Source organism: Chaetodon trifascialis, chromosome 6 (genome assembly GCF_039877785.1).
Source record: "Chaetodon trifascialis isolate fChaTrf1 chromosome 6, fChaTrf1.hap1, whole genome shotgun sequence".
Taxonomy (NCBI): Eukaryota; Metazoa; Chordata; class Actinopteri; order Chaetodontiformes; family Chaetodontidae; genus Chaetodon; species Chaetodon trifascialis.
Window position 1 is genome coordinate 3,810,065 of NC_092061.1, and position 21,602 is coordinate 3,831,666.

The window sequence follows — 21,602 nt, forward strand, 5'->3', positions numbered from 1 at the left end:
CTAAGCTGACTGCATGCATGTTCTTGATTGTATCCATTCAAATCCAGATATCAGTCCGTGGGTTGTGAAGGTCATGAAAGCCCAGCAGTCCAGTCCTCAGCGCTCTGTATGGCTGGCCTGCTATTGATTCTCCATTATGTCTCCACTCTGCTGCAGTAATCCAGTAGTATCTGGGGACTGAAACAAAGCTGAGCATAAAGGAACCTATATGTACAGTAGCGTGTGTCCTGGTGATAGAAACCTCCTTGAATACCTCTCAGCGCTGATGTTATGATCAGAGCGTTTGAAAATGGCTCTACTATACTGTAAAAATTGCTGTCCAGATCTACCTGAGAAGGCATGTTTTTTAAATTGTATGTAAGTGCATAGCATGGCTGGTGACTGGTTCATTGATCTGTCTGATTCCTGCCTTCACTATTATCATCACTATGTTGGCTAATGAGACCAGTGTGGGAATATTACCACAGCTACTTTTTGACAGTTCAGATGTATTGGATCTGTATTTTCATCATACCAGATGGCCCATGTCTGCTCTCAGCAACATATTTTCTTTGCCAGGAATGCTTGGCTACAGAGTGGCTATTTGACTTCCCGAGCGGCCGACTGCCACCCTTGGTTATTTCCCTGAAACCGTGGAAGAGATATGGCATGAGAGGCAGTGTTTGATCTGCACTTTTGTTTGTTCGAAGGGTGGTAGAATTTCTGACAAGGGCGTGTGGACGAGCGGGAAAGAGTTGCTGTGGAACAGAGGGGCTGACGGGAGGAAGAGCCAAGAACGTAAAGTTTATTTTTACGGCACCTTTTAAGAGCACAAGTCACAAAGTGACTTTGAAGTCGCAGCAGTTTCTTTTTTTTTTACATTTTTACTGGACAGTTGCCTATTTGTGGACAGTGTAGTTGTTTGTGTGTGAAATCCAAGCCTGACTATGGCGTGAAATGGAAATGTACTCAGACTGTATTTTTCCCCATTACACTGAGTTTTGCGCAGACATGGTGTTGCAGTTTTTACCATGACGTATGAAGTCTTTATGATCCGGCTTGACTTTCACAAGGGCACACAAACAACCCAGAACTCAACCCCTCTCCACAGGCCGCCTCTAAGTGGCTCTCATTCAGGTTTAGACCTCCAAGTACAGGGTTTTCTTTTTATTGATCAGTTGGATCAGTTTACCCATTTGGTCCTCATCCAAACCACAGAACATCCACTCTCTGCCAGAGGCATTGATTTGACAGGGACGCTTTTTTGTATTTGTTGCTCACAGTAATGTAATTGTGGCTTACAAGGTGTCAGGTTACATATGTGTTACCGTACACCTGTGCTCTCTTTTTTCCTGCGTTATACTCCTGTACGCCTGTGGTATTTGCAAAGGGAGTGTTTGACAGTGGTAAGACATGGCTGATTAGGATGATCCGTCCATCCATTTTCATTCGCATGTCCAACCATCTGTCTGCCTTTCTTTTGTTGAGAGGTGAACAACAGACCTGCTGTTGTTCACTGCAGCTGCGGGCCTCGCACGGATTGTTCTGGAAACAGTCTGTTGGAGCACCGGCTGGGTTGTGAGGTCAGGTGAGAGAGAGAGGGAGAGAGATATAGAGAGAGAGGTCCAAACAATCCCTTTTAGCACTGACACTCGGGCCAGGGATGAACAGAGAGCCAGACAGGCTCATTAACGTTCCTCAGGCTCAGAGCACACAGCCAATCATACAGCGTAATATCTCAGGTGGATCAACACCTCATTACGCAGTAGTGAAGATAAAGATATATCAATTTCAGTGACTAATGATCGATGGCAGGATTTTGTTTTGTAAAGAGCATTGCAGGTGAGTTTTGCGAGAGATGATGGAGAGGGTACAGATGATACGTATACCCAAACAAAGACTCACAGCTGTAGCTAAGACTGAGAGGTGGCGCTGGCTGAACTGCATCTATATTAGTGTTGTCTCTGCGTTTATAGCAACAGAAGAGCTGGTGCACAGATAAAGACTCAGTCTGGAGATAAGAGTGTCTGCTACATTCTTTCAATATCTGAGTCAGTGTGTGTGTGCCAGCGTGCATTAAATTCTCCTTTTGAAGACTATTTTTAAACAGGGCTGCAACATATTTGGTGCTTTTAGATAATACACCCTGCAGCATTGTAACTTAGTTCTAGTTGTCTAGTTGTAGCTGGTAGTCACACTTTCAGAACTGTTCCACTGAGTGTGTATATTGTCAGTGCAGCAGAGTCTGATTTGATGGGGACGTGATTGCTGGTCACAGAGCAGGTGACTGGAGAACATTGTACTGCAAGTGCTGATGAAGCAGAGGGACACTGTGCAATAGTCAAGGCTCTGAAACCTGCAGGTGCATTTATATGCAGGTGGAGTGGTGACTGCAGGCTTGCTAGAGCTTATCAGACAAAGTCCAAATTTTGTGTTTCTATTAAGCGTCTGCTCCCCACTTCCTGTCTGTGTCCCTGTTTTTTCCCAGGAGACGCACAGTGACGCACAGTTAGTGAAAGTAAGGAGGGGAGGGGAGAGGGTGACGGGGAGGGGTACAGTGAAATTGGACGACATATGAGGAAATGAGGCAGAGTGGTGTTTTTGTGGCTCAGTAAGAAGTTGGTTGTGCTGTAAGCTGGGCAGCAGCAGCAGATCAGTTTCAGCCCCAGGGCTACACCTCATTCATACACACTGTGCAGTTCTGCTTCTTTATGAGGTGTTATTTATCCAACACACACACTCACGGCCTGGAATATGGAAGGAATTACAATAAAGAAGTCACGAGGAGGAGGAGGAGGAAGAGGAGGAGGAGGAAGCTGCTGGTAAATGTTTAAGTATAGTGTGCTTTCTGCATCTGCAGAGTGAGATTTGTGAAGCGACAGCCGCACTGTCAATCAAGACGGTATTGTTCCCAAAAACAAGACTCCGACAAGAAGAGTTGTGATGCTTATTACACACACACACATAAACATTTCATTAGTCATGAGCGACTGTCAAAGCAGAGCGCTCTGCCTGCAGGCCTGTTCTACAGTGAGAGTTTAGAAATAGACTAAATTGCCTCTCCTATCAGGCTCAGCTTAACAGGAGAGCGACGGCGTTCAAATGGCCTCAAACTTACTGCAGTTAATCAGGGAGTCTTTGCTGGTGGACATCCTCCCGTCCTCAGCTTGTCACATCTTAACTTCGGAGCAGCTGCGCTTCAGCTGAAGCTGTGAGCGTTTTTTTGCCCTGGTTTTTTTAATTATGTAACAATAGCTCTGCTCTCTTGCAGAGGGTTCCCCGACAGATCCAACCCTCCTGATGTTTGCTCGAGCTGACAAGCAAGAGATGTCGCCCTGAGTGCTGTTTGTCGGGCATAGCTTTTCATTAAGCAAGGTGAGTTCATGCTGTTGACTTTTTGGAAATAGTCATTTTAAGTTGTGAAATTACCATCAGTGATTTTTTCTTAATCGCAGTTTTATTCGAGGTCTTTTCTTCTCGTTCAGATGTCAACCACAACAGAAAATGGGATGGGAGGGCCTTGGAGCACAAGCAGAGAGAAAACATATAAAAAGGTGAAAAGTAGGACCATTCATACGACGGCTTCACTGTATTTGGTTTTATCTGCCTCTGAAGACGAGTGTCAGCCTGCTTCCATTGCATTTATTTCTGAATGCCGCTGTTTAGAGCCAACTAGTCCAAAAGGCCCTCATTTCTGAGTCATATGAGTCCTTATAAATGTCCTTCTACAGCACATTAAGTCCTGACCCCTGCCAGGGCCGGCTGCCAGAGATCAGTCAAGTGCTTGGTCACACTTGTTTTCTTTCCCTTTTTTTTTTTCAAACTTTAGACGTCACTGCTCATGGCAGCATTTCTTTGGATGTGACCATTACAAGTGCTGGTTCAGGTTGGGACTAACATCTAGTCAAAGGCCTTTTTGTGGCGGCTACCCACGCAATAAGAACACTACTATGTTTATGTCCCAGCCTATTTTTTGGTTTTAATGTGTTTGTATGGAAATTGGAAACAACTGTAAAATTGTACTATGAAAAAGTCTTGGCTGGATTCTGATGCCTCAGTTTGTGGCCTGCTTTCCTTATTTTGAGGCCATCTGCTATGGCATAGTTTGAATTGAATTGTGTTAAACACACAGCTTGTAAAAGAAATCTAAAAGTGGGTCAAACATAAGGGTTATCACTTATTGCCTATTTTTTATTTTTCTACTGCTCACATTTACACTCAGTGGCGTTTGTAATGGGGATAGCAGTGGCAGTCTGCTGTAACAGCCTGACTAATATGATGTTTTCTCTTCTTTTTAACCATCTAGACCACATCATCGGCCTTGAAGGGGGCCATTCAGCTCGGTATTGGCTATACAGTGGGCAACCTCACCTCCAAGCCTGACAGAGACGTGCTTATGCAAGACTTCTATGTGGTGGAGAGTGTCTTTCTGCCCAGGTGAGACATACGTTCATGCTTACGCACACAGCTTCTACACACAGCGAGACATCTTTCATAATGTGTGCGTTTTTGGAAGCACTCGTTTAACAAATGAGTAACTTGTGTACCAGTGGTTTGCACGTTGTCATCAAATAATAGACAGACTTTTGCGTAAGAACAAGATTATTGATCTGTGTGAGCCAGTGAATCACTGAGCTGCTTCAGAAAAACAGATTATGTGTAGGAGGTAACGTGCTGGTCTTTGGCTGTGATAGTTTCATGTCTCCGCTAAGTGAATGAAGGGAAAGTGAATAAAGACTAAGCTTTGCCTGTCTGCCCTCTCAGATATTATATGTCTGGTTCTTAAAAACTCTTAAAGCTATTATTAATCACACTCAGTGGAAACTGTAGGCGCTGGACATCCAGTCCAAAAAAACTGCTGTTACCACAAACTGCCACCATCATCATTTATCAACAAAGTGAATTTTGCTAGTCTAAGTCATGATGCAGGGACAAAACTATTCTGGTGGATAATCCTGCCAAGAACTGTGAAATCAGCTTACTGTGCGCCTCTTACTGCCACAGTGCAAAACATATGTCAGCGTAGGGCGGCTCCGTCATCTCAGGCTGCCTTCAGCTTAAATAAACATTTTCTAAAATCCAAAACAGACGCAGGAATTCTTAGAAAGTGTGACTCATGTATTCACACATTTCATACACTCATGCATTTTTTTCATCTGGTCCATCTCTCATTCATTTTTATCTTTTCATGTGTGTGAAGCACTTCGTAACTGTGCATTTTAAAAAGTGCTGCATAAATGAAGGTTTGCTTTCTTAATTGCTTACATTAACACAGAGTTGTTGCTCAGAAACACGCTGTAGATGTTAGAGTTAATCACTAATCAGACAGAGTCACTGCTGGCATTATCTCATCAGAGTAGATCGATAATACAGTCAGTTTTAGAGGTTCTCATCATTTTGTGTTACCTGTATGATGGATTGATGCTACTTCTATTGGAAAATGCCTATCCTTGAAAGAAAACTTAATAGGTGATAATCAAGAGGTCGCAAAAGGTTCATCGATCATCTAATTGATCTGGCTTTAACTCTGAAGCTTCAGCATGAGAATTGGAGTCCGACTAGGAAACACTTTAGTTTGCATTTGAGATTCTGCATCAGGATATGCAAACTCAGTAATATTTATGCAAACCTGGTCTTGGCACGCACATTTACTGTCCTGCTCCTCAGCAACAGCCAAACATTACTCTTTGCTGTTGGCCCTGCATTGACGGGTGTTTAAAAACCTGCTGCAGCTTTGCTGAGAGAGTCAGGTACAAAAGATGAGAGCTTGTTACATCATCCTCAATCTGCTCCCAATGTCAAGCCTTTTCACATAATGGAGAAATAAAACGAAAGGTGCATTCATCTTCAGGGACAGTTTTTCACTGAAAAAACCGGCTAAAAAAAAAAAAAAAGAAAAGAAATCGAGGCTATGTGTCAAAGAACAACAGAAAAGACACAACAAACAAAACATAATCAGTGGGGAGGGAAAATTGATATTGTACATCTGGCATCTGACATAACCATTTCTCTCTTTATTTTCTTGCTTTCTCTAAGTGTTTCTTCTCTGTTCTGTAATAGCACACAAACACAAACCCCTCTCTTTCTAGTCGCTGTCAGAGTATCCTGAGAGAGCGGCTGAGTGACGGAGACGGCTCTCCGATGCTTTTATTGCTTCCCTCCCTCTTACCGCTCCTCTCCCGCTCTTCCTCCTCGTGCTGTTGCTCCTCTCTGGAGGTCGTCTCGCTGTTGTTTGTCCTGTCACTCCAGTTTAGGATGGCTGGAGATGTCGCAGATCACTTTGACTCCCGCTCACGCACAGACACACACACAGACACACACACACACAGACACACACACACACACACACACACACACACACACACACACACACACACACACACACACACACACACACTATTTGTTTCTCAGTGCATGTATCTCTGACAACCGGCACACATCTTTCACCAGACACACACACACACACACACACACACACACACACACACACACACACACACACACACACACACACACACACACACACACACACAGATGGCTCCCTGATTAGATTGAATGAAACATTTCCAGGTGCTGTTTGTTGTTAATGGTTTCCAAGCGAGGCGTACATTACTGTCATGGACTGTCAGTCACTGATGATAGATATTGTTATTGTTGTTGCCCTCGCACACTAAGCAGAGCAGTCAGATTTCATTGTTTGGTAATCACAGATATAATGTTACACGGTTGGGCCTGACTGCTGCCTGTATCCCATTACCGAATACGGTAGCAGCACAAAACAACACAGTAGCCTCTTTACCCAGAAAGCCATTAAAGCCCTTTAAACCAGATTTAGACGCACACTGAAAAACAAAAACCTTTATTAACCTACTTCTTGTAGATTTAGGGTCAGTGTGATTGATTTCAATGAGAGTTTATTTGATGAAATACTCGATGGCTGACTCAGGCTAACCTTGTCAGGCGTGCTTACAAAACAGGGTTGTCCCGTCAGGGGGATGTCAGGTCTCGCGGTCCAGTCATGACAACAAAAAATGCAGGCTATTTTGTGTGTTTGTTGTATTTTATTTTTCTCCCCCTGGGAGTCAAGGCTCATGTGTTGTGTGACATTGTTCAGTTCCAGTAACCAGAGCCCCCTTCGGTCTCCAGGCGAAGAACTCTATACAGGCCAGTTTCTCACCACAACACTGGTGAATCCTGGTTCCCATAGATGACTTTGCTGAAGCCTGTTCATGCATGGGTGGAGCACATTACAAGGGCCCACTGATACACTTACTGGGACTGAATAGCCCAGATACACAGGCACAAAGGTTAGGTGTTAGGCTCCACTTTCCCCCTGGTGCTGCCTGCTCGGGATTCTTGGTAGGAAAATGTGTTAATGACACTGACTGACTGTTTCACTTAGCATTGGAATAATGTAATTAATGCACTTTTCTATGTTTTTGTGTCCTGCCCTGCTGGGTTATTCATTGGACATCCCAGCGAGGGAAGCAACTTGACCCCAGCACATCACTATCCTGACTTCCGCTTCAAGACGTACGCCCCGCTGGCCTTCCGCTACTTCAGGGATCTGTTCGGCATCAAACCAGACGACTACCTGGTAAGACTGACACCTGGTCATTATTTGTTCCACCTTCAGATGATTAGGCATGGTTACCAACTAATTTGCATAGTGTTGTGCAGGTATGGGGAGAAAGTGTTAAGGGTCAAATCAAATCAGGCGTACTCACTGTGCACATAAAGTAAGACACAATGAAACATCAGATCAAATTCAGCTACTGTATGTAGTTCTACTCAGAAAAAATGACTTAAAGGAACATAACCCCATGTAAAACCACAAATTGTCTTTTTTAGACTTAGGTTTTTGAATGTATTAAAAAAAAACGCTGTGGTAGTTAGTAAGCTTTAGAGGTGCTAGATTTTGTTGCCTTAAGACAGAGTCGGGCTCGCTCTTTCACCCTGTTTCGCGTCTCAATGCTAAGCTAAGCTAATGGCTGTCTAACAGTGTGTCTCAAGCAATGCCTTTATGGAATGCTCATTGTTCTCTGGTGTAAGCATATGCTGAACTGCACACTTATTTATAGATGAGCACCTGAATTAAGTTTTGTTCCATTGTTTTCATAAGTGCACAAGTCAAAAATACAAATGAAAACAGTTGCTCCCATAAACAGAAGACAGCGGCCTGCTGGTTGTCTTTCTCCTGAATTACTTCCCATTGACTGAACGCTTATCTTCCACTTCAGTGCGTACTTAATGTGACAGAACTCAACGTGTATTTTATTGGGTAGGGGGCTGGTAATGCCACACACCATCTGTGCAGGGGAAAGACAGGATTGGAGGATGATGACGAGGCAAAACTTTGGGGCGGTGAAGATATTGGAGGTAATGACTGAGCTAACGGAGCGTGGCCTCATTACAACGGCTTCAACCGGCTCCTAGTGCTGAATGAAATTAGCAGATGATTCTGTGATTTCCCAGCAGAATCAAAGACAAACACAGACTTAGAAACAGATAGAGAGAAAGAGAAAGTAATGTTTTTGATTCTTCTCTGAGTGAAGCCTTGGATGACTCATGATGCATGTCCAAACGCCCCTGTCAAAGCCTTTACGTACGTACCCTGTATGCCATCATGTTTGTTAATTTGATTTGCTGCTGCATACCTTGTTATTACATTCATCCCTGTTTAACACATACACTTCTTGCTTGGAACAAGGTGAGATTTTGTGTAATCTTCTTTGGGCTTTATCATGTTATTACGCCATTTTCCTCTTTTCTGTCTGCCTCCAAGCCTTTCAGAAGCCCACCAGCTGCATTCTTGTTCTCCAATGCAAATTTGTTTCCGCATAAGTAAAAGACAAAAGGCTCTGGAAGAGAGGCAGAGACGAAATGTAACTTCAAGGCGGCAGAGGGAGGATGGCATAAGGCTCAGCAGCTTAGAGGATGTGCTCATGATTGATGTCCTTGAGGTGATGATGAATTCATTCAGACAGAGGCCACACAGCAAGGCCTAATTAAACGAGAGAACTCACACGCACGCAGTATCCTGAATGCAAATGCAATGAACTGCGGATGTGTTTGTGCTGGGAACTCAACGTGACTGCAGACAGTCATCAGTGGAGGAGTCTCTGGAGAGGGAGAGCGGATGCCTCTGGTGTTTCTCCTCTCCTCTGAACATGTTGCTCTCTTAACGCACTGATTAACATCTAACTCTATTCAGTCTCCCTCACACGCTGGGGTGAAGGCTCTGGATCTGCTCGGGTGTTTGCTTTTTTTAATGCAGCACAAACTGTAATTACTCCAGCTGAGGAGCTCATGTTTGTGTCCGTATTTGTGGGCTCGTTGTCAGCAGCAAGGCTCAAATGTCTGTAGATTTCATTAAAGGTTGGCAGACAGATACGCTTTACACTCCGGTGATACAGTTCATGTAATTAGCTAATGTGGACAGAGACCTTCTTTCATTGACATGCTGGTAATATACCTTATGTGGCCAAAAGTTTGTGGACAATTGAGTACTTTTGGGTACTTTTCATGATTTAGTCTAAACCCCATAGTTCCAACTCAAGGAAATCTCAATACTACAGCACACAATGATATTTTAGACAACAGTTTGCTTCCAGCTTTGTGGCAACAGTTTGGGGAAGGCCTTTTCCTATTTCAACACCATTCTGCCCCTACGCACCGAGCCAGATCCCTTTTAGCAAGCTGGAGCAACCCCCATCAGTCAGGTTACAAAATGTGTGGAGAGTCTTTCCAGCAGAGTGAAGGCGACTGTAGCAGCATGTTGATGGTTTTGGAAGTACACGTTCTGCAATTGCATGACAGTGTAATATCCGGGTTTACGCTTGCTTTGGCTGGGTGTTCACAGAAGTTTGGGCCACACAGTGTATGAGGCCACTAAAACAAAACAAGTATTTGAATAGAAGCCTGGTGCTTTTGCATCATAAGACTTACTGTAAATGGCCTAAAGCCACTGAAGATTTACTGTTAATCTTTTCCAAGTACTAAATAAACAAAAGATGTCTGTGTCGTAACATCTTTGATCTTATCTTCCACATAAACTTTGTTTTTGTTTTTTTTCTGTTTTGTAGTTTATGTGTTTAGAGCTGTCTCTGTCTGGATAAGCGATGCAGTTTCCAGAAGTGTGACTTCTGTTTCATGTGAAATGTTAAACTGGTTTGTTTGTGTTTCTAACCCTCAGTACTCCCTGGTGAATGAGCCTCTGATTGAGCTGACCAACCCGGGGGCCAGCGGCTCTCTCTTCTACCTAACCAGCGATGACGAGTTCATCATTAAAACCGTCCAGCACAAAGAGGCCAAGTTCCTCCAGAGACTGCTACCTGGATACTATATGGTGAGACACTTTAAGTTGCTTCATGAGGTCTCCGGTGCCTGCTGAGGCAGCAAAACTCCACTTCTGGGTGTCGAATGGGTGTCTTAAATCCTCTTAGTGTCACATTTGAACAGATCACTCATCATTAGCTCCAGCTGCAGGACACCATCTGACTGAAAACTGTCTCAGACAAGGGGATGGAGGGCATGTGGGTTGCATGTACAAAAGTCCAACATTTGATCAGTGTGCTTACTTATTCATTCATAACCTGCATTTATTTTATGACTCCCTGTACGCATATTGGCTCTAACTTCACAATTCTTTAGACTATAGATAAGAAATTAGTCAACAAGCAGCAGTTAAACATGATCGAGACAAGAACAGAAAATATGTGATCCATAATATCGTTTTTAAACAGTGCCAAGTAATGAAATCATGTTTTTTTAAGAACTGAGCTAATCCACAAACAGTAACAAAAATTCATGGGTGGGACACAACCGTATAAACACTGTATTAAAAATCTATTATACTCATCAAGTGATTCACAGATGATATCACCATTCAGTCACAGGAGCCAAATTTTTTTCTCACGCAGAGCTTCCAAATTACATGAAAGTAATAATACTGTAATTTGTGAGCCTGGCCGCTGCATCGTAACTAAAGCTGTCTGTCACATCACAGAACCTGAACCAGAATCCACGCACGCTGCTGCCAAAGTTCTACGGACTGTACTGCATCCAGTCTGGAGGCATCAACATCCGACTAGTGGTGATGAACAACGTGCTACCGCGCTCCGTCAAGATGCACTACAAGTACGACCTGAAGGGATCCACCTACAAGAGACGAGCGTCCAGGAAAGAGAGAGAGAAGTCTTGCCCGACCTACAAAGACCTGGACTTCCAGGACATGCATGAAGAAGGGCTTTACTTTGACGCAGAGACGTACAACAACCTAATGAAGACCCTGCAGAGAGACTGTCGGGTAGGTGGTTTCAGCAGTGTGTGGAGCGAGTGGCTGTGTGCTTGTTCTTATCTCTGTCTGTTCTCTGGACTGGCTTTGAAACTGCAAAGTCACACAACAACAGGAAGGTCACTGTTATTCCACGAAAGGAAGCTGTGCGACAAGTGAGGAAGTCTAGGATCAGTCAATTTTTGCTTCATTACCAGAGTACTTTCCTCCAAAAGGCCTTTTCTGTTCCATTCTCATGTCTTCATTCTTTTGCTAAAACACTTTGACCCATGTGCAGCAAAGCCCCACTTGGACATTATGTCATGTGCGATATCAGAGCTTGGAGCAGATTGCTTTGAACCAGGGAATTCACTGGAGTGAAGGGGCATAGCTGTTGAAAGATGTCACTGACCTCTCATTTTTGTAAAGATTAGGGAGGCTTAAACACATAATAAGCATACAGTAAGTCAACCACATTGTGTGGTAGTTCAGGACAGTGTGTGTCCATCTCAGATGGGACAAAATATTTTGAGAGGAGAATTTTCCGTGTGTTTGCTAGTGGCACCGCAGTGTGTTTCCACTGTGTGTGCAGTCTAAGCTTTCAGTTTGCCCCACGCTCTGTTCTCTCGTCTCTGTGCTCCGATGTTTCACTACACGACAGCTCTCCAAACACTGAATGTGATTAAGACATGATCCTGGTAGCGTGAGAGACTCAGAGCTTGATCCAAAGATAGACTTCCAATCTAAAGGCTCACATTCTTCTCCATTTTGACGCAGAGGCCAGGAGGCTGTCTGCTGGAGGAGTTTAATAGGAGACATGGTCTGTGCTCCACTGATCCACCAATTTTCCCCTGCTTTTAGCTTGAAAACAGGCAACAACATACCAAACTAGTCATCTGAAATAGTCCAGACTTCTCAATGTAATATCCTTTTTGTCTATCTACATCAGTGTCAGAGAAATTGTTTGTGAAAACAGCCTTGTAGTTGAGACCGAAGGTCCATGTGCAGTGGATTTTCAGATTTTGCTGATGTGTTTGTGGACGGCAGTTGCAGGCAGGGAACAAGCCTCCAGGCTTTAGAAAGCAAAAGAACCAGAAAACACAACAGCTGAATTGCTGATTTGCTTTCCTTCTGCCTCTAAAATAACAAGAACTGAGACACTGTGGCTACTAGACCACAGAGTTATGTGCTAGAAGTGCAGTGAAACATTACATTATCAAACTGTACAATAATTATTTTGGGTTGGGTCCTCAACAAACTAAGTCTGCATTTGTGCAGTGACATTTCTAAAACGTTTATGTGAACAAGGTGAAGTGCCTCTTGGGATAGCTTTATGAGTGATGACAATTTGCCTTCCAGACAATGATTTAATGTGTTTTACCCCCATAGAGGCTGGTTAATGATGGGCCTAAAGCCCCCTGTTTTGTAATCTCATTTGTTAAGCTTGACATACGTTGCACACACACATACACACAGCTTGGCCATGGGGTCCACACTCTGAAATTCAACCTGGAATCCGACCAGGATCTTACTGTAACTGTGGATCAGTGTATTAAATGAGGCCCAGAGATCAGAAAGAAAGACTTCCTGCCAGACTTCCTGCAGGGCCTGACTAACCTGCCAGACCTGGCAACCCTGCGTGGCACCATTCAGCTAACAACTTAATGACTTCCACTGCACCAGCCTCAGCTTGAACGCTTCAATTTTTAGTGTGTGGGAATAGAAGAACTTGATGGTTTTATCGCCAAACAGTGATTGATGGCGCATGGAAGGGAGTTAGCTGTAATGAACAGTGTGATGCTGTGGGTATATTTAGTTTAGCCTGTTAAGTAACAGAAAACTCTTCTCTTCTCTTTTTGTGTGTGACTGAAAAGCAAATTTAACGCTGCACATGAAATGTCATGACTTTCATCTTTTTGGTTGTAAATTAGTTTGTGTTTAGTGTTGCTCTTTTGGGAAAGTGGAGTATCCCTCCAGGAAAGGTGTGTAAACAGGTGTGATCACCTGTTGTTTTCCCACCTCTTAAATCAAACAGTACCTCGGTCACAAGCCTGAGTCTTGTGATGTTGGGTTACAGCGAAATTAGCAGAAATTCAGCAGGAACTTTATGTAATCTCCTCAGGTTATGGCCGTTCTCATCATCATTAACCAACATGCTGACTTCGCTGATGTCCTTTATTCTGTCCTCTCTTAGGTTTTCTTAAGCAGATTGCAGCTGGAGTGACTTCCTCCCCTTTTGCTAAGTCAGTGCTTCCTTAACCTGGTGGCACACACATTTACAGCCTTGCCAAAACTCACCCCAGAGATGCACTCGCTATGTCTGCATGCACAGGCCTCTGTGTGCCATATATTGTTTGTATAAAACACACGGCGCAGTGTGTGTCTGTACGTATGTAAGTGAGCCTGTTTATCAGCAGCTGTTAGAGACTCTCGGCTGTACAGTTTGTTATTGTCATGGCTTCCTGCGCTCGCCTCCTGAGCGGGAAGCAAAGTGCCCTCTAAGCAGAATAGCTGTCCATTTCCATGAGTAAGCAGCTAACCCCGTCACCCCAGGAGAGGCTGCGGACCAAAACACAGAGGAGGGGTCGGCAGAAGCCAAGCAACAGGGGGTGAGGGGCGTGGAGAGAATGAGGAAGTGGACGGGGATTGCTGTCTTATGAAAGTACATGTGCTGAGGCCCTTAAAAAACAAATTTCAGCTATTTTTCCGGTGCTTTGGGTCTTGTGATTCCTGTTAGATAAGAATGTGGGAGGTCAGAGTAAAGTTGAAGCAGAAGACTGAGAGATGGGACAAAGAGGAGGATAAGCAATGTGTTTGAGAGAATCAGATATTTCTGCTATGTAGGACACTTGTAGGGAAAGGCAGGGTACGCTTTCCTCCTTTTAAGTCTACTCTCCATTACTCTACAGCTCCCCTGATACTCCCCAAATGCCAAAACAACACAAGCCATTAATAATTCATGTTGAACTCTACTGTACAGAGGGAGCGAGATGGAGAGGGTTTATTGTAGATTGAGTGTGTGTTTGTACCGTTCTGGTGCCGGCTGTGTGTGTGTGTGTGTGTGTGTGTGTGTGTGTGTGTGTGTGTGTGTGTGTGTGTGTGTGTGTGAATCAGAGAAGAGCATCATGTCCCAGATGCATTGCACTGACTGTGCAGCAGCTGTCTGTGAGATAGTCTTTATGATGATGATCGCGATGCTGATGATGATGTCAAGCTGTTGAGACAGTTTTGTTCACAGCACGTTTGACAGTCGAGACGTCGGCATGAAAAATAACAAACGCTCATCCACAAACTGTTTGAGAGTTTGTGATATAGGAGTCCTTTCACTTCACGTAGCAACAAGTGCAGATATAGTGATACCAGACAATGTAGGCATGCGTTCTTGGACATTGGACAATAATGGGTTGCATAGTAGCCAGTGTAGCCAATCATCAACAGCCATTTACTGTATGGTTACTCCTCTTCTCAGCGTGATGTGACTGTGTGACAACAATGGCTTCTCTCACCCTCTGTCAGCTGTAGAAAACAAGGCCCTGACCTTGCAATAAGAAGTCAGTAAAGAATCCTTCACCACAGTCACAACACACGGCTAAAACCTGGTAATTACAAAACGAATTACTGCAAGTAATTATGATTTTCATTAGTGATTAATTTACTGATTATTTGCTTAATGAATCAACTAATTGCCTAGTCCATAAAATGTCAGCGAACAGTGAAGAATGTTCCCAGAGGCCATGGTGATGTGTTCAGATGTCGTGTGTTGTCCACCGATACTTAAAAGTCAAAGATATTCAGTTTACTGTTAGAGGAAGAAAACCAGGATATACTTACATTTGACAGGGGATTTTTGCTTAATTAAAATGATTCCTGACTGTTCAAATCATTGCAGCTCTACACAGCTCCTCAGACAAAATTTGAATGTAAAATTATTAAATGCAAAACGGTGCATACTTTCATTCATATTACCTCAGACCACAAAAAGGAGATTATCACTGGGTTTCCAGCAGCCACTATAAGCACAATGGAGGACTCTGCAGCCCTCCTGGCACAGAGACAGAAGGGTGGAGGAGTGCTGCAGGGTGGAATATACTGAGAAACACTGGAGATTTGGTAAAGATCAGGGGACGCTGTAAGAAAGCTTCCTACAGGAGCGTCAGGATTAGCCTTTCCCGCTCACTGTTGGAAAGCTGAGCTGTTTGAAATGAGAGCAGAGGGCAGGCTGCAGAGGGCAGAGACGCAAACACTCCGCAGTATTCCACTCCACAAAAATGAATGTTCACACAAACAGTACTTATCAGAATCTATAGAAACTCTCTTGCACAAACCACCATAGAAATGCAGCTGTTCTCGTTCTGCTGTGACAGTTTGATTGTTTGCCTGGGCGAGCAGGGGCCAGGACACACAGTAATGGCCTTCTGTAGGCAGCCTAGTGTGCGTGGCTCTATTCAAAATGGTTGCTGTTTGAATAGGCTGGGGGAGTTCGAGTGAAGGGATGCAAATCGTTGATATGGAGAAGGCAAAGCTCAGACAAAAGCCCCAGTGTCTGTTAGAGTCAGTCATTAAGTCTGTTTTGTGCTCGTGTGAATGTGTGAGACTATGACTTTGTGCATATTAGAGATGCAAACTGGATTTACAGCTACAGTGACACTAATAATTTCATCTTTGACCAGACATGGAGAACAGCCTATCTAGAGGACGATAAGAGGACGTTGCAGGTTTCACATTCTTCTCAAAACGAGCTAGATTTCCCTGGACTCTGGGTCACAGCTCTCTGATTATAACAGAAGTTTTCTTTTTATTGCTTCCAATCCTATTAGGCGTAGGAATGTGTTATTTATGGAGTGTAGGTGAGAATGTCCAAGACTATAATGATAAACCTTTCATCTGGCTTAATTACTGTGCTGTGTTTCTGGCGATTTCGTCCTCAGCCTCTAACCTCTCTGTTTTCTTAAAGAGGATTTACTGAGAGTTGCATGATTTTTGATTCTTCTTCCCTCACTGAAGGGAACTGAAGAGATCAAATGGACAGTACATTTGCAGCCACCCCCTTGTAAACAGTTATTCCTGTATGAACAGGTACAATAACTTTTTACCCAGTCTGGGTCATGAAATAATCCCGGCTACCTGGCAGTGACCCTGATCCCATTCCCAGATCAGGCTCCTGCCTCTCTTTCTCCGCTTTCTTGCCATGGCTGCTTTACTTGAGCACTTATGAGACATAATGTCTCTGAGAAAGTAGGCGAAAGGCTCCTCAGACGGGTCAATGTGTAACACTTGGCTCACTGTGGAGAAACACCTTGTTTATTTAGCTTTAAACTGGTTCAAACAGAGATTTCCTTTTGCAAGCTCACAGCTTTTGAGGCACTGAAGCGTGTTGGGTGATGGAAGTGCATTTGGAAGGAGAAAATGTGTTTTTTTTAAAACAGTTCATAATGACGCTATATTTAGTGTCTGAAGGTAAATCATCCAATCCGGGAGAATAATCTCTTCAGTGTTCACATAGTTCAAAATGTGAAATCCAGCTTGTGTCAATGGACTGATTGTGCATTTCTTGTAAAAATCGTATGTCTCTTAACTTGCTATAGGTGCTGGAGAGTTTTAAGATCATGGACTACAGCCTGCTGCTGGGTGTGCACGTCCTGGACCAGAGCCAGAGAGACGGGGGTGAGCCGGGCCAGGCAGGGGGGGACGGGAGGAGACCTGTGGGTCAGAGGGTGCTTTACTCCACTGCCATGGAGTCCATCCAGGGAGACGGCAAGGCTGCCGAAGCCCTCACCACGGACGACACGTGAGTCGCCTCAGCTGGGGGAAAACACGCAAATTATGCACACATATTTGGGCATACACACTCTGCCTCTGTCTGTCTCTTAATCTCCACCTTTTCTCTCCCAAACACAGTTATACAACCATGCTCATACCTCACACAGGACACTCAAACACACTGTACACAGACTCAGCTCTCATATTACCATGGCTACACAAATACAAACACAGCCACTGTCCAGCGTATTTACAGCAACACACATGAATGTAAATACTGTAAGTGCCTCTTTTACAAACAGATGTTAAGCTGTGTAGGCAGGTCGAACAGTGTTTCAAGCACTGCAGAAGAAGAACAGGAGCTATTCTCTGACAGCTGCTGTGTTTTTACTCTGTTTTAGGATGGGTGGCATCCCTGCCAAAACACACAAAGAAGAAAAGCTTCTCATCTTCCTGGGTATCATAGATATTCTGCAGTCATACAGGTACTGATCTTCATGAGATTACATAATTCCACTGCTATTTCATTGCTAACACTGGTGCTCTCTTATTATTACCGATTGGGAAATTGATTCATCTGTTGACTTGAGCCACAAAGCTCTTTAAATCTGACTGTGTGATCTGCAGAAATGACTCAGTTCTGAAAAACAAAATGTCTCATCAATAGCCAGTAAAGATGTGACATTAAGAGGGAATGTGCTTGAATAGTTGAGGACTCATGGCGTGATTCTCAGAGTAGCTGCTTGCCCTGTGACAAGAAATCTTAACGTTGAATTATCACCCTGCATTGATGGAAAGAGCTACAAGCCTCTTTATCACACTCTGAAAAGTCTTTTTCTCTGTCCAACGTGATTTAAACAGATGCAGCGGTCTATCTGTCTTCTTCATTTACACATTGATTTTTTTGTCCTGAGAGCAAAAGCGTCGAGTAACAGAGGAGGAAGCCTTTTGGCTCATCGACTTTTCAAACTTGTGGAAATTTAAAAACATCACATACGTCTTTGTCAGCCCGCTTGGTCGAGGCATCAAAGGCAGACAAAGTAGGTGAGGTGAGACTGGGTGAAGGAGGAATTTGTCTCCACTTTGTCTCCACTTATCCTGCCTCATTATATAACTTCAAAGTTTGATGTATTTTCTGCTCAGAAAGCTGAAAAATAACCCTAGTTTTGTTGTGCCAAGGGGGGAAAAGGGAAGAGTCTCAGGTTTGATCAAGCATAAAGGGGAAGTTGTTGAGTAAGTGGACACATTTGTGACAAGGCTTCCTCTTGTTTTGCTTCTCCCCAGGTTCATTAAAAAGTTGGAACATTCGTGGAAAGCCCTGGTGTACGATGGCGTAAGTCGATTCCCTGCTCAAATCCAACACCGCTGCTTTTATGAGTGGGCCTTTTATTTGGTCGCAGACTCTTACGTCTTCTCTGCCTGTCCCCAGGACTCCATCTCGGTGCACCGGCCCGGGTTTTATGCCAGCCGCTTCCTCAAGTTCATGAGCACACGGGTCTTCAGGAAGACTCAGCGTAAGTCTGCTGGTTGATCGTCATCACACATGGGAGGGAAAGCAGCCCACGTGCAAAAAAAGCAAACAGGAGAAGGGGCAGCTGTGGGAAATAGGAAATCGTGGCCTGATAAAGAGTCATTCTGTAGGGAGTGTTTATTGTTTATATCTGGGCATTTGTGTGTCACTGTTACATTATTATATTACTGGGTAATTCCCTTGTTATATTAAGTGTAATATTGTTTCCTTGTATTGTCCTCTTTACTTTCTTGCCATCGTTATTGCCATTGTGTCCCATAGTTTGCTCTTGTATAAGCATTTCAGGCACATGACTCAGTGTGTGCAGAAATGTGAGCTTTGATTAGATTGTAGGATTAAATAACACACTTTTGTTCTTCCAAATTAAGGACTTCATGTCGGTTGCGTGGAAGCAGTCATGTGGCCGGGTCATTCACAACAGATTGAGTTTGTTGTTTGGCAATCCACAAACAAAAGTACACAGATGCAAACCACTGAGGTGGATAAAAAAAGGTCGATAAACTCCTTTAGTGCGGGAAGCAAAGATGACGTCGATTCCCATTTTAAACTCTGTAGAAATCAGGCATGCAGAGCGGATAGATGTATGACTGATCCATGTCAAAATTTAAACCATTAAACCGCAGAGTCTATTCCCAGTGTCGCGGCTGTAGGTAAAGCCAGGAAGCAGTTCTGGAACTTCACGTTAACATCAAATATAGTAACAATGTTATGCAACCATGCGGGACCGCCCTTGTGGAAATTAACATGGCTGAGGCGAAGATTTGAGGATTTAGCCATGCTATTAACCATTGCCAAGTCCCGTCAGAGGGAGATGACAGGGAAGGATTTAATTTCATGCCCTGCTGGGGAGGCAGGAAAAGGATGCTTTAGAGGACGCTTGTGTAATCGTCATTGTGCATTTTAACAGTTTAATGACTTTACTAATTTTGGAGGCAGAGCTTTGGAGCTTCATTGTGTGTGAACGTCGCTTCAGTCAGGATAATGGTCCCTTTCCACCACCTCCTCCAATTATCTTCCCCTCTTCCTCTTTCTGATTTCCTCAATCTTTATCTCTCTCTTTTCTTTCACTCACTTGCATGCTCCCTCTCTCTCTGCAGCAATTCGATTCTCCCCTTCAAAGAGGACTCGCACTTCCATCCCGGCTCTGAAGTCGTCCTCACAGGAGATCCTTTCATCGCAGGCAGATGAGAGGAGCGAGGACAGGAGGGACAGGCTGGGAGGAGCTTGCAGTCTGGCCAGTCTGGATGGACAAGGTACAACTTTTTAGGAAAACCTCACTCTGGCTGCGACAGCTTATAGCTCACTGTGAGTTTCTCCCTTATAGTTTGTAAGACAGCCTATTGGATTCACTCTGGGATGTTCATAGAAGTGCCTGAATTATTAATGAGATCATTTGAATCTCAAAACCCAAACGATTTTATCATAAATGTGCTTGTCATTTTACCCATGTCTTCCATTTCAGCCTCAGTCATTTTCGAGTTTTTGAGGCTTATTAGAGCTTTTTAGAAACACTTGAAGCCCATAAATAGCTCCCTTTGGGGTGGATTGATACGGTATTTGGCTTCGTTGGAAGGAAACTGCACGTGTCCATAGGGTGTGTGCTTAAAGATGTGCAGTTTTAGCTGTGTGGCCTCACCTCCCCTCTCGCTCTCTTTTATGATCAGAATCTGACCCCTGCACATGTAGATAAATGAATCTGGACCTCACATTCAGCAGCAGCGTCTGACCTCTGCACTCGATGTGAGAGAGGGTTAGCTAACGGCACACTGGAGGAAACGTGGATGTGGGTGTGCATGTGGAGTGAAAAGAGAAGTCACGGGTCATGTGTCCTCGTTCTCTTTACAACCGAACGCTGTTCCACTGAGGACTTCAGCTCTGACGCAACAGACTGTAAAGCAATTTGGATTTTTAGCCTCCCTGACACTCCTACTTAACCAGTCTCAAACTCCAAAGTGTGAGGCCGACATATAGAAATGGGTCAGTTCTATTGTAATCAATTAACTTAAATCAAAGTCTCATGCCCAGCCTTGTCTCAGTTTAAGTTGTTTAAACTTTGATTTCCACACCTGAAATACAAGAATAGCTCTTTCTCCTTTCCTCCTTCCTCCTCAGCTTTGCATTTTGATCGATACAGACATACAATACTGTACTGATTGACTTTTTTGGCTTTTTTTGTAATCCAAGAATCTAATCAGCCTGTGTTACAAACCGGGGGAGGGTAAGGGTCCGACAAAAAGACAGGAAATAGGGAATGTAGGTGTGTGTGCACGTGCTGCCTTGCACTGATATCACGTGAATGTTTCCCCCTCAGCTGTGTTCGGTTCGTACCTGCGTCCTGATCTGGTCCCAGCCAACCCATCCTTCTACGAGGGCTCCTCCATGGGGACCATCTCCACCTCCTCCATCTTTGTCAGCGTGGAGAACCAAACAGAGGAGAGGTAGGGTGTCTGCTTGTTTTGCCTTTTTGCTCTTTCCAGTTGCTCTCATTATATGGTGACATTTGGTCTTGATTTAGAGGTAGAACGTGTACTGTGTCAACTTCGAACCATGACGCAAGCCGACTGCTCGCATTACGGCCTTAAGAGCGAGAAGGAAGGCTCATTAACCTGCCGCGCCCACCACATGCACTCACACTCTCCCACGTTGTCACCTGTGCTCTGACATCACATCGGTGACATGCGTCATGGAGCAGGTGACTCAACTGGCTTGGCAACATGCATCCAATACACATGCATATACACACACACTTCCAACACGGCACACGGCAGTACAGTTAAAGGACGGGTGGTGGGTAGTGTTAGTCTCTTTATTTTCAGTTCTTGTGGCATAATTTATAGAATATTTCCTTGGTGCAGTGTGGACTCATTGACCTTGTTAAATTATTTATTACCTTACATTACCTTGTTCATTATAGTAATAAGTAATAATAAAGTAATAATCAACGTCTTACAGTAACAGGTTTTATTACACCTCTTTACGTGCCTTACTCCATAGTCTGGCTGTTAATAAGGACTGTTTCACTTTGCAGATTGCTTGAAGCTTCTGAACTCTTCGTCC

At 44.0% G+C, this 21,602-nt stretch overlaps 1 protein-coding gene across 1 annotated transcript in view; it reads left to right on the plus strand.

Annotated features, from left to right (window-relative positions):
• Positions 1 to 21,602, plus strand: part of pip5k1bb (phosphatidylinositol-4-phosphate 5-kinase, type I, beta b) — a 32,336-nt gene that overhangs the window by 7,950 nt on the left and 2,784 nt on the right. Inside the window, exons 2-13 of the mRNA XM_070965059.1 lie at positions 3,251 to 3,354; positions 3,465 to 3,533; positions 4,286 to 4,416; positions 7,459 to 7,576; positions 10,175 to 10,327; positions 10,988 to 11,287; positions 16,840 to 17,042; positions 17,416 to 17,499; positions 18,299 to 18,347; positions 18,444 to 18,528; positions 19,643 to 19,798; positions 20,857 to 20,983. Of these exons, the coding sequence (XP_070821160.1) occupies positions 3,465 to 3,533; positions 4,286 to 4,416; positions 7,459 to 7,576; positions 10,175 to 10,327; positions 10,988 to 11,287; positions 16,840 to 17,042; positions 17,416 to 17,499; positions 18,299 to 18,347; positions 18,444 to 18,528; positions 19,643 to 19,798; positions 20,857 to 20,983 (1,475 nt within the window). The 5' untranslated portion in view covers positions 3,251 to 3,354. The remainder of the gene's footprint in view (positions 1 to 3,250; positions 3,355 to 3,464; positions 3,534 to 4,285; positions 4,417 to 7,458; positions 7,577 to 10,174; positions 10,328 to 10,987; positions 11,288 to 16,839; positions 17,043 to 17,415; positions 17,500 to 18,298; positions 18,348 to 18,443; positions 18,529 to 19,642; positions 19,799 to 20,856; positions 20,984 to 21,602) is intronic.